Source organism: Glycine soja, chromosome 15, assembly GCF_004193775.1.
Source record: "Glycine soja cultivar W05 chromosome 15, ASM419377v2, whole genome shotgun sequence".
Taxonomy (NCBI): domain Eukaryota; kingdom Viridiplantae; phylum Streptophyta; class Magnoliopsida; order Fabales; family Fabaceae; genus Glycine; species Glycine soja.
The window spans coordinates 51,862,368-51,878,643 of NC_041016.1; the positions used below are offsets into that span (position 1 = coordinate 51,862,368).

Below are 16,276 nucleotides of genomic sequence, written 5' to 3' on the forward strand. Positions count from 1 at the left end.
ATAGTATTAATATAAACATATCAGTACCAGAGGTACTGATGAAAGATGAACAAATACAAGACACCTATGGTGCTGCCCTCCAAAAAAGAGAAGAAACCCAACCAAGACCCCACCACAGAAGATACAGGAAACCCAACCCAACTTAAACAAAAGACTCCGAAAGATTGGTAGACCAGTGGTTAAAAAGAGTGTTGAAATCTTTCTCTCTAGCTTTTAACCAAGACCAAGCTAGAAATAAAGCATCATCCATCACTTTGGATGAGCACTATATGGCAGCATAGGAATTTAACTATGAATATTATAATGCATATTTAGTGATTAACATAAATGAATTTTCAATGTGCAGTGAACGTATCCTTTTTCATTAGCATAATAGACACTCTTAAAAAAAAACCATTATACAATTCAAAACTGCAACATAATAAGCACAAACAACATTATGCTCCCTTTGTTCTAATTTTTATACCACCATACGGAATACTGATACAAAAGCTGAGGAACAAGGGGCAATTAACAGAGAACACAAACCAGAGGTCCAAATACTGAAGCCAGGGGTGCAGATAAAAGGAAAATCAAAGATGGCCAGGGGTACACCATAAGACTACGTATAAGAAAGAAAGGGAGAAAGGAAGCTGACCTGGAATGAAGAATTGCTAGATGGTTGATGGTCCTGCCTTAGGGAGACAAGCTTACCCATAAATTGTTAGCCAATAATTCCTTAGATATACCTTTGCACAAAATGTCAAATTATGTTACCAAGGAATTAGTATAAATAAAGCAATTGTAAGGCACAATGGAGATATGAAAACTTAAGCTTACCTTCCACTCTTACCTTGTCTAGAGGTGCTGGCCTCGAATCCAATTTTTCTTTTCGATTTTCTGTATCAAATACACAACATCAGTAGTATACAATAATACCCTAGGGTATATATATTCAAAACTAGAAGTGTATAATCGTCGACGATCTGGCCTGTATAATCGTCGACGACAACCACGACAGTGCTGGTGTGCTTCACGACGGCAACCAACTTAGAGAGACAAGCTTAAGGGCACAAAATGAGTGAGGTAATGCGGGCTAGGGTAGAGTGCAAGTATGCTTGGGAAAAAGATGAAAATTTACTTCAGATTCAAAGACGGTGTTTATAAAACCCGTCTTTGGATAATGCAGTTCAACAACGGTGTCCACTAAATCCATTTTTGTAACGCGCAGATGACGTTGTTTTCAACAAAAACGTAGTTGAAATAAATCTCTTATTTACTATAATGCCACCGCCTCTAAAACAACATCATTTTTGGAACCACCATTGTTGAATGCGCATTGTAGAATACTATTATTTTAGTAGTGTTTATTGCTTTCTCACACAGCCCAGTACATTACTTTTTTGTTGTTTACGCTAGTTTTTGTTGTTTGTGAACATAAAAATAGAGAAAAACAACACAAAATAGGATTTGAACCAAGGTCATTAAGTTTTCTAAAATATTTAAAGCCACTGCACATTTTGACTTGCCTCAAAATAAGTGGCACAAAATCTTGACTTGCCTCCACAACCTGCACATTTTGTTAGTCACCTAAAGAGATCAAAAATATTATTTGTATACAAACTTGAATAATTTCTTCCTCTTCCAAATCAAGACACTCAGTCCCCCTGTTTTTAGAATATCCAAGATGATCTCTTAAAAATTATTCTTCTTTTTATATTTTTTTATGATTTGTTCCCTTATTTAATTAGGATCTTTGTAATTATAGGCATGTTTGATTAGAATGTGATTTATAGGCATATCAAATCATGTATATAAGAATAAAATCTCCTATAATTATATTTATTGCAATCATACTGTATAAAGCAGACTTTGTTGTGTAGTTAAGACACAGTTCCAGCGTCCTGTTGTATTTGTTTTTCTGTCTTTCAACAACAGTTTTTCATGAGAGGAATAAGCATATAAATTGTCATTTTATCAGAGAGAAGGTTCAACAAAATCTTATATCTACCTCCCACATAAGGGCAGGTGACCAACTAACAGATTTGTTCACAAAGGTTGTGACCGGAAAACACTGTTATTTCATTTGTAACAAGCTAGGCATGATTAATATTTATGCTCAAACTTGGGATTTGGGAACAATGTTAAAGAGTTATTATGGATTGAGTTAGAATTAGACTATTGAAAGTATATGGGCTTGGCCCAAATATAGTTTGCACTCCATTGTATTTAACTCTTAAAATATTAGCATATAATACAAAAAAAATACAACAATAACGAAAATAGCCTTTGAGCATTAACATTTAACGAGACCCAAGGAAAAGAAAATGCAAAAGACAAATATCAACTAAAGAAACATGTCAAACAAATATTGGCATTCAGGGAAGTAACAACTAGTTGCAAGTAAAACTTACATATTATTAGGAAAGAAATGAGCTTATACCCTTGGAATAGATCTATCTTCTACCAAATTGAGTTTTTTGAGGGCAGCTCTAGTGCATTTGGATTTCCATGTGTCAATAGTAGACCAGACATGACACATAACCAATACCGTAGGAAATAACATCAAGCATAAATACAGGAGGGAGTTGATGTTTTTAATTTTTCAGAACCCAAGAAGAAGATAAGGATCCTCTAGATTATAGGAAACAAAGAGAAAGGCCCAACCATACCATAATGAAAGATTCCCTTTTTTCATTCACAAAGGTGTAAAAACTGATACAAAAAAGAATTGACCATTTAACTTTAAATATTCCAAATTACATGAAAAATGATAGAAGCAGGGAATGATGGTAAATAAAACAACAAAAACAGAAAAGATATCAAAAAGGCATGTTAGGCACCTGGTCTAGAGAATCTTGAAGCGAATAATGGGCTTCTTGAAAAGTAGAGAAGGAAAATTCATCCCATGCAAGGGTCATTGACAGAATGGAAACACTTTCCAGCTCATCTAACTCAATCTGGGAGCGGCTAAAGAATTAGTATTTAAAGTTATTAAAGTAATGGCAATAAGATTGTTGAACCTTTACCTGACAGAAGGCCAGTTATCGTGCATCAAATATCAATACCACATTCATAAACCACTCTTAAACAAGAATAGTCACAAATAAAATATAAAGTTCAAGGCTGAAAATATGCTGCTATTCAACTGGATAGTTCCAAAACAAAGATCACTTTGGATTAAGCTTGCCACATATTAGTAGAAGAACATTACAAAACATAAGCATATTTGATAAATAAGGAAACGCTTTCCGTTTTACTTTGATTGAATTGAACCCTTATAAGGTAAAATTGTTATACTTCAGAGTGTAAGAGAATCACTCATTACAAGACATAACATTTAGAGTTTGGTTCTAATGATTGGATATTTTTAGCCAGATCAGACTTGACCTGCATTAGAGTTCAGTAGTAGTTAGTAGATTAGGTTGCAGTCCCTACAGGAAAAATATATATCAGCCCATAAACAGTAATAAATTCTTCTTACAAATTTAAAAAAGAATACACATTGAAACCATATTTCTCCAAAATATAGTGTTGGTATTTTGTTTGGTACACTTGAATGCATGAAAGTGTTTCATTTTTAAGTATATTGAATACATGAACACTGTATAAAAAAAAAATACATGAACACAATATAACAAAATATAAAAACAACGTGCATTAAGGATCTCATGTTTTTGTATAAAAGCATAAGTTTTATTTTGATATACTGTCAAATGAAAAAAAAATTGTAAATTAATTTAATATTGAGTTAATTAGTAGGCATGTGCATTGTTTGTGCAAGAAAATTATACTATCAATCAACTAGAAATATTTATCATATAACTTTAATAATAATTATCATGAATATCAATAAATTTATCACACATATGACAGTTTGTGATTAAATAATAGTGTAAAAGTTTTTTACACTTTCAATCAACTAACTAGAAATGATGACATATAAAAAATTATTAAATTAATTATTATAAAAGTTAACAGACTTATTATATATGATAATTTATAATTAAATAAAAGTGTAAAAAGTTTTTATAAAATTTCAGTGCATAAATTATTTACTATGTATTATTTATTCTAAAAAATTATTTTAGATACGATTTTTAAATAATTATTATAAAAATCAATACTCTTATCATAATCGATAATTTATGATCAAATTATTATCATAGTTAGTGAATTTGAATTAAACTCTAAAAGCAAATACAATTCAAACCTTGAGGGGAATTAAACTCTAAGAGAAAACTACAAATCAAGTTGATGGAAATAAAAGTAAAAACTAAGTGCAAAAAAAGAGCCAGCAAAGCAACCAATTGAACTCCAATAATGCATGTATTAGCAACAGCATACAGAATGACAACAAACCAAGTGACAGGAATGAAATTAATAAATCATCACACATTCAAAATAAAATAAAGGCTAAAATACACTATTGGTCCCCTATAATGCTCAATCCGCAATATTGGTCCTCCTATTTCCAAATCAAGACATTCAGTCCCCCTATTTTTCAAAATCAGCGATTTTGGTTCTTTTGTTAGTTGACCATTAATTGATTATCCATGGTCAAACATTGAGTGAAAAATAAAAGTATCTAGGAGACCAAAATTGCAGATTGAGCATTATAGGGGGACCAAAAATGTATTTTACCCTAAAATAAATTCATGAAAATAAGGACATCCATGTAAAACAAGCAATATTAATGAAACATACAGCAGGAAGAAGGTTGGAAACTGCAGTGCCTGATGATGTAATGGCTACTGCTGGAATGTGAGATCCTCTTCCATATCCAACAGCATGATATGCAAGTGAACGCTCATCGAAGCATGAAATACATGTGATTAATTTGTGACTTGCATTAGCAACAGCAATAGGGGAAGGTCTAGATCCAGGAGCAATACACAAATACTAAACAAAAGAATAAATCAGAATCATGCATTAATATTGGTGCATATGTAATATTTATCAGATCATCTCACCATCAAACCAAGTCTTGTGCATTCTTCAACAATAAGCGATGCCCGAACAGTGTTAATATTGGCACTTTCTTTCAGGGAGTTTGATAATTCATTGGCATGATCCAACTGATAATACAAGAGACAAACATAACAAGGACAAACTTCAGACAAATACAACAGAGAAACATAACAACTAGAAATAACCTGGCAAATGAATAATTTTCTTCTTTTTTCTATGGTACATGAATTAAATTTCCCAAAATCTAAGGTGTTCGGCAACCATCAAAGCTAGATATCTAGGTGAAATACAGCTTATTTTTAGATCTAGACCATTTGGTTATTTAAATTTTAAAAATCTTGTTCATCTTATAATTGATTTTGAGATAGAATTTGTTCTTAAAAAGCTCAACTCTAAGTTGGCTTTCTTCTAGTCTAAAATTTTCCAAACTTCCATTCCCTTTTATTCTTCCTCTCTCACAGAGTCATTGCAGAATAAGATAAAGGCGTAAAGACCTATACATCCAAAAGTCAATCATCCTGCAAAAAAAAAATATATATTATAAATTGAATTTGAATTAGTTTTTTTGTTAGAGCTGTAATAAAAAGAGTATAAACAATTCATAAACTTTACCTAATGTAACATGAATAGAGTTCAAACGTGCTATCTTCGTTCTTTTAATAAAATGTTGAATTTCAGTACAAGGTAAGTGGGCAGTGTACTGTTTGTGATTCAAGACCAAAGGGGTCTTGTGTGCAGTGTTATAAAACTCAGACTGGACCAGCCAGTCCAACCGGTTAAATCGGAATCCGGGCATAGCACCGGTTCGGGTCACATATCAAATCGGATATGCATCTAACCCAGTGCCATGTAATCAACCCAACACTGAACAAGTAAGAACTGGGAAACTCGGTCTAGTTGGATACACTCAATTTCCCGGTTGTACTCACTCACTTTGCAAATTATAAAACATATTTATTTGAAAAATTAATGAATATTTTGGACTGGTAATTGCACTATAATGCTATTCCCAGCCTTTGTTTAAAGAACGAACACAGTTGCAATTGCATGACATCTATTGTCATATTAATGAAAAGCTCATTACCACATAATAAAATAAACAAAGAAACATTTTTTTTATTTTCTAAATAACTATTTATTAGCAGCTTGATCCTTCACCCAATCCTTTATGACATGCATATTTAATGAAATTTTTATCAGAATAAAATAAGGGAATGGGAGAATGTCAATGTTATAAGGGTGCAAAGCTCCAAATATTAAAATTTAAAAATATAACCTAAAGGTGAAAATATTTGTTATAAATGACTCAGGTTGATAAGGAGTACTCAGACAGATAACTGAATCATTTTAATAATTTACCTGCTTTAAAGGACAGCAATGGACATGCCTAAACTCTCTGAAATGCTTCTTCAGATATTCCTGCAACTTAGGGACATCCTGTCTCCGAAAAATATCCCAGAGAGCACCATCTGAAGCATCCCCCCCAAACAACAAATCACCTTGATTTATTTTTACTTTGTCAACCTCTATGAGCTCTGATCCATATGAAATACCATCCTCATTAGCAATGGCAACCTCATTACTACCAGACGGTTGATGAAACTGATCAACTTCTATCCCATCACATAATCCACCTTCTTGTTCCATGACTTCAACACTACTTTGCCTGTGCAAAGCATTTATTGTAGAAGATGAATTATTAACCATGTCAACATTAGTTTCTCCATCTTGATCATCACCAAGTAGCTCCCTTTTCTCTTGCTCGAGATGCTTTTGCTTCAACTTCTCAATGACAGTAAGTTGATCAGAATCCAGTTTCACTTCAGCAATATGAGTCAACACATTTACCTAAAACAGCCAAATTATTAAGAAAAAAAAATGCTTCAATTTCTTCATTGATAAGCATGCACTCAGGGCCACATACAGCAAAATATACAAAACACTAACAAATGTTTGATCAGGAAAATCTATGCAACTGACATAAGTATGTATACGCAAATTAAAGCCTTCTCTAAGCCAAAGGCATCATTCATTTCAAGTCCTTAAACATACTAATGTGATGATTCTACTATCATAACAAGAGTAGTTTTTCTAATTATCAATCAATCATTATAACAACCAGGGAAATAACTCGTCAAATATAGAATCAAATGAGAATTTATGAATTGAAGACAATGCACAGAACTTAAAAACTGACATGGAATTGAAGCCACAAACTACTCATAAGAAACAGAACAGAGAAATGCAATGGCTTATAAAAGACAACACTTTATACATCCTACAAACTATACACCATCCAATATGAAATCTATTTAAAAAGTTCAAATAATTTAGAAGAAATCCTTGAAAATAACAGCCCAGGAAAGAAATAAGCAAATAGAGCATATTGCATCAGACATATCACAATGGAGCTTAGTCACTGAATCACCACGTCCAAGCTCCTGAGGAAATCCATAAGCAATATATGTTTTTGGCCCCAGGTCTCGCTTTAGAGAACCATTAGGCAACTTCACAGCAAGGTTAAGAGAACCTTTGTGAGGATCAGTATATTCCTTGAAGGGTAAGGAAGATATGAACTCAGCACAATGACGAGGCAATTGTTCCTCAAATAAATTAGAAGGAGGCCAATCTTTTAATTTCAATATCTGTGGCCAAGCAAGCCAATCCCTACGACCATTTGTATAGCCAGTAAAAGTTTGGTGGATATTAATTTCCCCCTGCATTTAACCAATACCTCAAAAGAGATGCAGAAATCAGCAGAAACTGAATAAACAAGTCCAGTAAAAGCAGTAAAGAATTACTAAATCAGTAAAATAAAGCAGATATGATTTACTCTAGTCTGATTACTAAACAGAAAAACAGAATGAGTACAAATTGAAAATAACATTTTCAACAAACTAAAAAAAAATAAAAAGTACATTTTACCCAACATCAGCTAGATGCTGTAAGTCTAAGAACTAGACAAACATACCAAAGGATGCAAGGGCAACAAGAAAGGTCTGGGCAGGCAAAGCAAAAACAGCAAAATGGGGCAGGGACAAGAAACAGCCAAACATTGAGATAAAATTTTCTAAGATGATAAGATAAGGAGCAAAACCTAGGACTAAGAAGATGAATATGATGATGATGGTAGCAGGATAAATTGATCACACTAGCCATATTTCTTGAGAATGATGGAGAGACAGCATAAAGCATGAAACAAGGGTTTAAAATTTGAGACTAATATAAAAACTACACTCAGAAAAATGATTTCTAATTATCACCCTAATGTTTGTTTTGTTTACCAACATTCCACCTTAGGCCGGTATCTCTTTATGACCCAGATAGCAGAACATCTACAAACTGTTTCTTAAAGTGGAACCATCCACCAAAAAATTGTAATTTTTCAGTACTTCACAAAATATTTCAAGGACATTCTGTTCTGATGACTCTATGGAATTCAATAACTGACAATATTAAATGCACTGAAATAACTCTCAAGTCTCAATCCAGAAAAGGTGGAGTTACTGAATTCAGGAAACATGTAGGAAATTCAACAACATAAAAATTGCTAATATTAAATAATTCTCCAAATGCCATAACTGCAGTGGTTCTAGTTAAAATAAGTACCAACATTAAACAATTAAACATAATCTTCATGAGAATGAAGGTGAAGAATGAAATTTGTGTAAAAAGCTCTCCAAGGTCAATAAAGTTAAAGATTGGGAAATTAAGCAAACCTCAGTCCAATCTAAGCAATCAATTGTTTTCTCCGCCAAATGTTGGCCATGCTTGGTATTAGTTACATGACGTAATGCACGCCACATGACAAGCGGTTCCCAGCTTAAACCAGATGTACATTCAAGGACATTGTTGACAATGACAGGCTCCCCCTTTTCCCAATGCCACTGAAAATGCCTTAAATCCTTGTACTGAAGATCTACAGCTTTAGGACAGAATAAATAGTTGTCAGTCAAATCTTCTCAAGAAGCAGCCTTCCTCATATTACTATAGCTAACATCTGTGTTTCTATCAAGCTTCAAACATGAACAGAAGTTGTCTGCAGTCTTAACTACATTTTGAAGCTTGTATGCTTGCACTAGTTCTTTTGCTTTACACACTAACTCAGACAAAATGTTGACCCAATATGCTTCTCAGTTCAAGAAAACCATGGTTACATTCATCATTGACTTTTGGACAAGGAATTCAGGGAAGTAACAACTAGTTGCAAGTAAAACTTACATATTATTAGGAAAGAAATGAGCTTATACCCTTGGAATAGATCTATCTTCTACCAAATTGAGTTTTTTGAGGGCAGCTCTAGTGCATTTGGATTTCCATGTGTCAATAGTAGACCAGACATGACACATAACCAACACCGTAGGAAATAACATCAAGCATAAATACAGGAGGGAGTTGATGTTTATATTTTTTCAGAACCCAAGAAGAAGATAAGGATCCTCTAGATTATAGGAAACAAAGAGAAAGGCCCAACCAAACCATAATGAAAGATTCCCTTTTTTCATTCACAAAGGTGTAAAAACTGATACAAAAAAAGAATTGACCATTTAACTTTAAATATTCCAAATTACATGAAAAATGATAGAAGCAGGGAATGATGGTAAATAAAACAACAAAAACAGAAAAGATATCAAAAAGGCATGTCAGGCACCTGGTCTAGAGAATCTTGAAGCAAATAATGGGCTTCTTGAAAAGTAGAGAAGGAAAATTCATCCCATGCAAGGGTCATTGACAGAATGGAAACACTTTCCAGCTCATCTAACTCAATCTGGGAGCGGCTAAAGAATTAGTATTTAAAGTTATTAAAGTAATGACAATAAGATTGTTGAACCTTTATCTGAGGTATGAAAAACCAAAAAGAACCTTTCTTTCTGGTGACTCACATTATCATCCAAATTGACATAGAGTGATTTAGAGTCGGCGTCGTTCTTGGAAACATAAATGAGAGGAAAGACCGAGGAGGAGTGGGGTTGGGAGCAAAACAAAGTGAAGGTCTTAGGACTGGGAGGGAGCGCCACCTGAAACCTAAGGAATCCAGTAGGGGAAGAAGGGGAAGGAGAATTCAAGATTTGGAGAGCCTCCTTCAGTTTCTCAAGTCCCTCCTCCAATGTCAACGCCGGAGACAGAGTCCTCGTCACGCACTGCTCGAAAACCACTTCCTTTTCCAAAACGTCGTCTTTTAGGGGCACAGGTCCATCCAGCCTCACTCCGACTCTGACTCCACTAACCTCACTCCGACTCCGACTGCACACCCTCCCACTTTCCATTCCCAAACCATTACCCCCTCCCTCAAGCAAAAACATTGCTCCATTGCACACCCTCCACCCTCCCAACGCTGCCGACACCGCCAAATTGACCGCTAACGGATATAAAACCAAACTCTCACTCTATATATAAAAGAAAACCGCCAAAGGATATCATATTATTGATATTCCAACGGATATAAAACCAAACTCTCACTCTCTATATATAAAAAAACCGCCACATAATTATAAGATTTAACATTATATTATTGATATTGGTAATGTTCTTACATTTACCTTTTATTCACTATCTATATATATAAAAAAGAAAACTATCAACATAATTATAAAATTGAACATCTTATAATATTGACATTAGGTAAAAATAGGGAAAAAAAGAGTCTACTTATGGGTTTTTTTATCAATTAGGGGTAAAAAAAATTTTCAATTTTCCAATCGGAAATATATTTTACAAAATTACCCAAAACGGGGTAAGTCAAAATAGATGTTAGGACTTCTAACTTAGTAACACCTGTTACGACTTGTTATTTTTTTTTTTTAATTTTTTCAACTGAAGTCCTACAAATATGTACGACTTCAGTGCAAATGTTATTTTTTTACGACTTTAAAGTTGTTTTTTTTAAAACAGAAGTCATATTTTGTTTTACAACTTTAAAAAATCGTAAAATTATTTTTTTTCTTTTTGTTAAATTTTTTAAATGCTTTTTTACTATTTGTAGACATGTTTTTGTTATGTTAACCTATTTTTTTTCTTTTCGTAAATCTGTTTTTGCTTTTATATTTAATATTTTTTACGGTTTTATTTTTATTTTAAGTAAAAAGTTAAAAAATATATTTAAATATATAATAAATAATATTAAGTTGATTTTATCAGTATATTTTTTGTGATTTTATTTGATATGTTATTATTTTATTTTAATGTTTTATTATTTAAAACATGTTATATATATTTTTAATATAGTTTACTTTAAATGTTTTTTATTTAAAGTTTAAATAATCTATCAATAAAAATTAAAAATAACATAATTAATACATTAATATAACACACACAATACAAATAAAACACATAATTGTTTGGTTCACCATGTTCATCAAAATCATGTTGTTGCTCGTCATTACTGAAGTCGCTAACATTATCTCTTATTATGGATTCTTCAGTAGTCATCTGTAAAAGAATTATTGATTAGTAAGGAATCATTGGATTCTATGTAACTTAAAAAAAAACTTTTTAAATATCTTTTTCGTGTGTGTAACACTAAAAAAATTATGTCAGTATGACTCTAAGAAACACGTCAAAATCAAAGAACCAATTAATTGTTTGGATGCAACATATGCACCGAGGTGAGGATGAACCCTCCTTTTATAAGTTTAACGGGAGTGAACAGCTACAACTAAACACTAATATTCTAACTCACAAAATAATAATTTAACAAAATTAATTTAACATGTATAATAATTTATGTAACTAATCTGTAAATTAATAATAACTAAACACTATTATTCTAAAACATAAAATAATAATTTAACAAAATTAATTTATCATGTATAATAATTTATCTAACTAAACCGTAAATTAATAAAACTAAACACTATTATTCTAAAACATAAAATAATAATTTAACAAAATTAATTTGCCATGTATAATAATTTATCTAACTAAATCGTAAATTAATAACAACTAAACACTATTATTCTAAAACATAAAATAATAATTTAAAAAAATTAATTTATCATGTATAATAATTTATCTAACTAAACTGTAAATTAATAATAACTAAACACTATTATTCTGAAACATAAAATAATAATTTAAGAAAATTAATTTATCATGTATAATAATTTATCTACCTAAACCGTAAATTAATAATAACTAAACACTATTATTCTAAAACACAAAATAATAATTTACCAAAATTAATTTAACACTAAACCATAAATTAATAATAACTAAGTGATATTAAAAATGCAAAACTAATTAATTATTTTTAGCATGCAAACTAATTAATGATAAGAAATCACTGATTGCATGAATAGTGAAGTTGTGTGGTATTATATGACTTCAACAATTTAGCAATTGTATCGTGAATTAATAGTGAAGTGGTACTGCAAAGTAAAAAGCAGAAAATAAACAGTAAAGCAAAACTAGAAAACAACATGCCATTAGTTCACTTGTGCAGCAAAGAAAACAAGAAAAAGCAGAAAACATGTCCTTGAAAATAGCATGCGCAGTGTATTGTTCATGCAGCAAAGAAAAACAAGCTTTAGAACAGTAGTGTATTGTTCACTCACGTTAATGCAGTGCATTGTTCACTCACGTTACAACACTGAAATAGCAGAAAACACAACAGTCAAGGGAATAGCTTTAGAATAATAATGATGAAAACAAGCTTCATAGGCTCCAATAATTTACACCCGTGAAGGTTGCACATGCATGAATAGAATAAAAGTAGTCATGAAGCATGCTTATACGATCATTTATGGTGAAATGATTTATGATAGCATGAAATCTTGCCAGAAATAAAGTAGTCAAATTTAACTTATGTTGTAAAAATGATTTATGATAGCACAGACCAACTTGCTTTAAGTTGTTAAATTTTTTAAATGTTTTTTATTATTCGTAGACATATTTTTGTTATGCTAACCTATTTTTTTTCTTTTCGTAAATATGTTTTTTCTTTTAAATTTAATATTTTTTACGATTTTATTTTTATTTTAAATAAAAAAGTTAAAATATATATTTAAATATATAATAAATAATATTGAGTTGATTTTATTAGTATATTTTTTGTGATTTTATTTGATATGTTATTATTTTATTTTAATGTTTTATTATTTAAAACATGTTATATATATTTTTAATATAGTTTACTTTAAATGTTTCTTATTTAAAGTTTAAATAATCTATCAATAAAAATTAAAATAACATAATTAATATATTAATATAAAATGCACAATACAAATGAAAGAAAAACATAAAAATTACAAGTTATTTTAGTCATGTACTTGTTTGTATGGACAGTTAGTTCGATTATGTCCTTCACTTCTACATAATGAATATTTCTTAGGCCTATTTGGAATTGGTTCATCCATCTCATTATGTATTCGAGTAGTGGTCGGCTTGTCTGATGTCAATCACCGTTTCGAAGGATCAGACATAAAATACGAACCTAAATATTGTGGCCATGTGTCTTCACTTCCAAGGGAATGAAAATGATGTTGATAAACTTTGAAAATGTTTTCCAACTTGTATACAGGGTCAACAAAGTTATCATAATTTAAATTGCAAAAAACACGCGCTGCAATTGCATGCAAGCAAGGTAGTCGAAGTGCTTGAAATTGTCCACAATCACCCGACCATTCATTCAATTTGACAGTGCATGCCATTGCTCGTCGATCAAGTCGCTTATTTGCAATTTCTTGAACCTCAAACTCCCCTATTTCTCAAACATACATGCGAACATAATGCGAGGTAGCAATGTGTTGATTTTCTTGCATCATGACATATACGTCTTTGGAGTACCTATGCCCTGCATTTATCATATTCATGATTTTGATGCCGTTAGTAACAAATGAATCGTTTATTTTATTAAATGTTTCATTGACTAAGGCAACAATAGGTAATGCTCGGGCTCCTTTCAAAACAGAATTCATACATTTAGCAAGGTTGGTAGTCATATGGTCATACTGTTTTCCTTTATCGTAGGCCTGAGTCCATTTACTCTTAGGAATTTGATCCAACCAATCTGCTGCTTGTGGAAACTTTGCTCGCATAGCGAGCAAATTAGCCTCAAATCGTGGTTTCCTCACTATAGGAGAAAGTTCTAATAATCTCGATGAAAGTAAAAAATATAAGCATTTGTGGCTTGAATGCAAAAATTGTTATGGATTAAATTTAAAAAAAAATAAATGAAAAATGAATATTTGTGAATACTGTGGATATCATTTGAAAATGGGCAGTTCAGATAGAATCGAACTTTCGATTGATTCGGGTACTTGGAATCCTATGGATGAAGACATGGTTTCTTTGGATCCTATTGAATTTCATTCCGATCTCAAACCACGTGCGAAAAGATAGAAAAATGAGTAATAAATTTAGTGAACATGTAATAAAGCAAGAATATGATGCATGAAATAGGAAGAAACATACACATATTGATGACTTGTTTTTTTATGTCAATATTTTAAAACTGTTTGTTGAAATTTGATGCAATGTGGCAAATGCAATACACAGACGAAACATCTGGTTCATTCCAACCAATGCGTTCATATTGTAAAGCTGCTAGCAAACTGGTTCCCCTGTCTGATATAATACACAAATTTGGTTGCGGAGTAACATATCTTTGCAAATAATGCAAGAACCACATCCAAGCTTCTCTAGTTTCGCTCTTAACAATTGCAAAAGAAAGTGGAAAATTGTTCCTACTACAATCTTGTCCGATGGGAGTTAACAAAGTACCATGGTATTTGTAAGTTAAAAATGTCCCATCTAATTGCACAAGTGGCTTGCAATATTTGAAGCCTTCAATGCATGGATTAAAGTTGTATGTTTAGGATTTGGAGTTTAGGGCTTGGGGCTTGGGATTTAGGGTTTAGGGTTTAGTGATACTTGTGGTAAAGTTGTGTGTTAGGATTTAGGATACAATGAGAAGGATATTTGGACTATTAATGAGTTAGTTAATTAAAGGGTTTTATTAGATATAAATAGGGGAAGAAGGATAGGAAATATTCTCTTATATTTTCTGTTCTTTTCTTATATTTAGTAAAATTATTTCTTTTCTTCATCATTTCAATTTTGTTCCTAACATTGTGAGGCTAGACTGATTAATCTGGGAAAACAATGTAGCTAGGCTCATGTCTCTAGGAAAGTTGTTGGGCTAGATTATATCTAATCTTATAGTGCATGGTTTGAACCAAAGAAGGCGAATCTGAGTAGTTGAGGTTATGAGTCAACAAGAAGAGAGAGAAAATGAATCAATGAGTCTTTCTCTAACTCCACCCATGTAGACTACAAGCGCTAGCCAAAAAAAATAAATGAGAAACTGAATCCATGATTCTATGCCCTATATTTGCAATCACCTTTTTCTCCTTGCTGTCTAAAGTCACCTAACACCTTTGAGATGAAGGTGGATTAAATGAGCCATGCCACATTCGTTTTAAACTATGTAAATGGATACTTGATAGTGAGGACCAAAAAGGTAAAGAATTGTAACTATAGGGACCAAAATGAGATGTTTTAAACTATACGGACTAAAATGGAAAGTTATTACAACTATAGGAAACAAATGGGTAATTTCAATGTTTTCAAATAATGAGGCTAGCTCCATCTTTCAGGTTTTTCTGATCATCTTGATATGTGACTGATATTATCATCTTTACTTTTTTGATCAATTTGTTTGCATTTGAACTAAACTGTATGTATTTGACTATTTGGATTTGGATTAGTACTTGGTATCTTTACTCATTCCAAGATATTTTTCTGGGTATTACTTGATTTTACTCCACAGATAAATGATGACGATGGGTACAAAATTACTGTTTTTCAATGTTGTTCAGTTTTCTTTCATAATACAACAACAACAACAACAAGAATAATAATAATAGGACTCTCCGCTTGCAAATAGGACTCTCTGCTTGCAAATAGGACTCTTTGCTTCCCACAAGGGATAGTGGAAGACTTACTGATCAAGGTCAGAAAATTCATTTTCCCTGTGGACTTTATGATTTTGGATATAGAGGAGAATGAAGTCACACCAATTATTTTGGGACAACTCTTCCTCAACACAAGAGGAACATTGATTGATGTCAAGGAAGGGAAATTGACTTGGTGGCTAGGTGATGAGGAAGAAGTATTTAAGGTATTTGGTACTGCAACAAACTCATTTTCTCCTCATTCCTGCAATTTTGTGCAGGCCACTAACAAGATAATAGTCATTTTCTCCTCAAATATCCATAAGCCCTAATTAGTCAAGTAACCTTAATTTGTCAAATACCCCTAAACCCTAATTGGCCAAGTAACACTAAACCCTAATTACTCAACTACCCATAAACCCTCATTAGTCAAA

General features: G+C 31.9%; 1 protein-coding gene across 1 annotated transcript; it reads right to left on the bottom strand.

Moving 5' to 3' along the window:
* Positions 1-3,270: 3,270 nt before the first annotated feature.
* On the bottom strand, positions 3,271-10,298 carry LOC114387543 (lysine-specific demethylase JMJ25-like). The gene is made up of 8 exons (XM_028347745.1): positions 9,834-10,298; positions 9,602-9,728; positions 8,670-8,875; positions 7,338-7,667; positions 6,310-6,798; positions 4,953-5,057; positions 4,687-4,881; positions 3,271-3,413 (listed from the first exon to the last, which is right to left on the bottom strand). Exons 3-8 carry the CDS (start codon positions 8,754-8,756, stop codon positions 3,375-3,377), a joined length of 1,245 nt encoding a protein of 414 aa, XP_028203546.1. The 5' UTR covers positions 8,757-8,875; positions 9,602-9,728; positions 9,834-10,298; the 3' UTR covers positions 3,271-3,374.
* Between the last annotated feature and the right edge of the window lie 5,978 nt (positions 10,299-16,276).

Bases quoted from the DNA above. Each gene is read 5' to 3' on its own strand.
- LOC114387543 (XM_028347745.1), bottom strand. From the start codon at position 8,756: ATGTGGCGTGCATTACGTCATGTAACTAATACCAAGCATGGCCAACAT. The intron at 4,882-4,952 runs GTGAGATGATCT...TCTTTTGTTTAG, and splicing joins GCACAAGACTTGGTTTGATG to TATTTGTGTATTGCTCCTGG. The intron at 3,414-4,686 runs GTATGTTTCATT...TTTTTCCTGTAG, and splicing joins TTTCCAACCTTCTTCCTGCT to GGACTGCAACCTAATCTACT.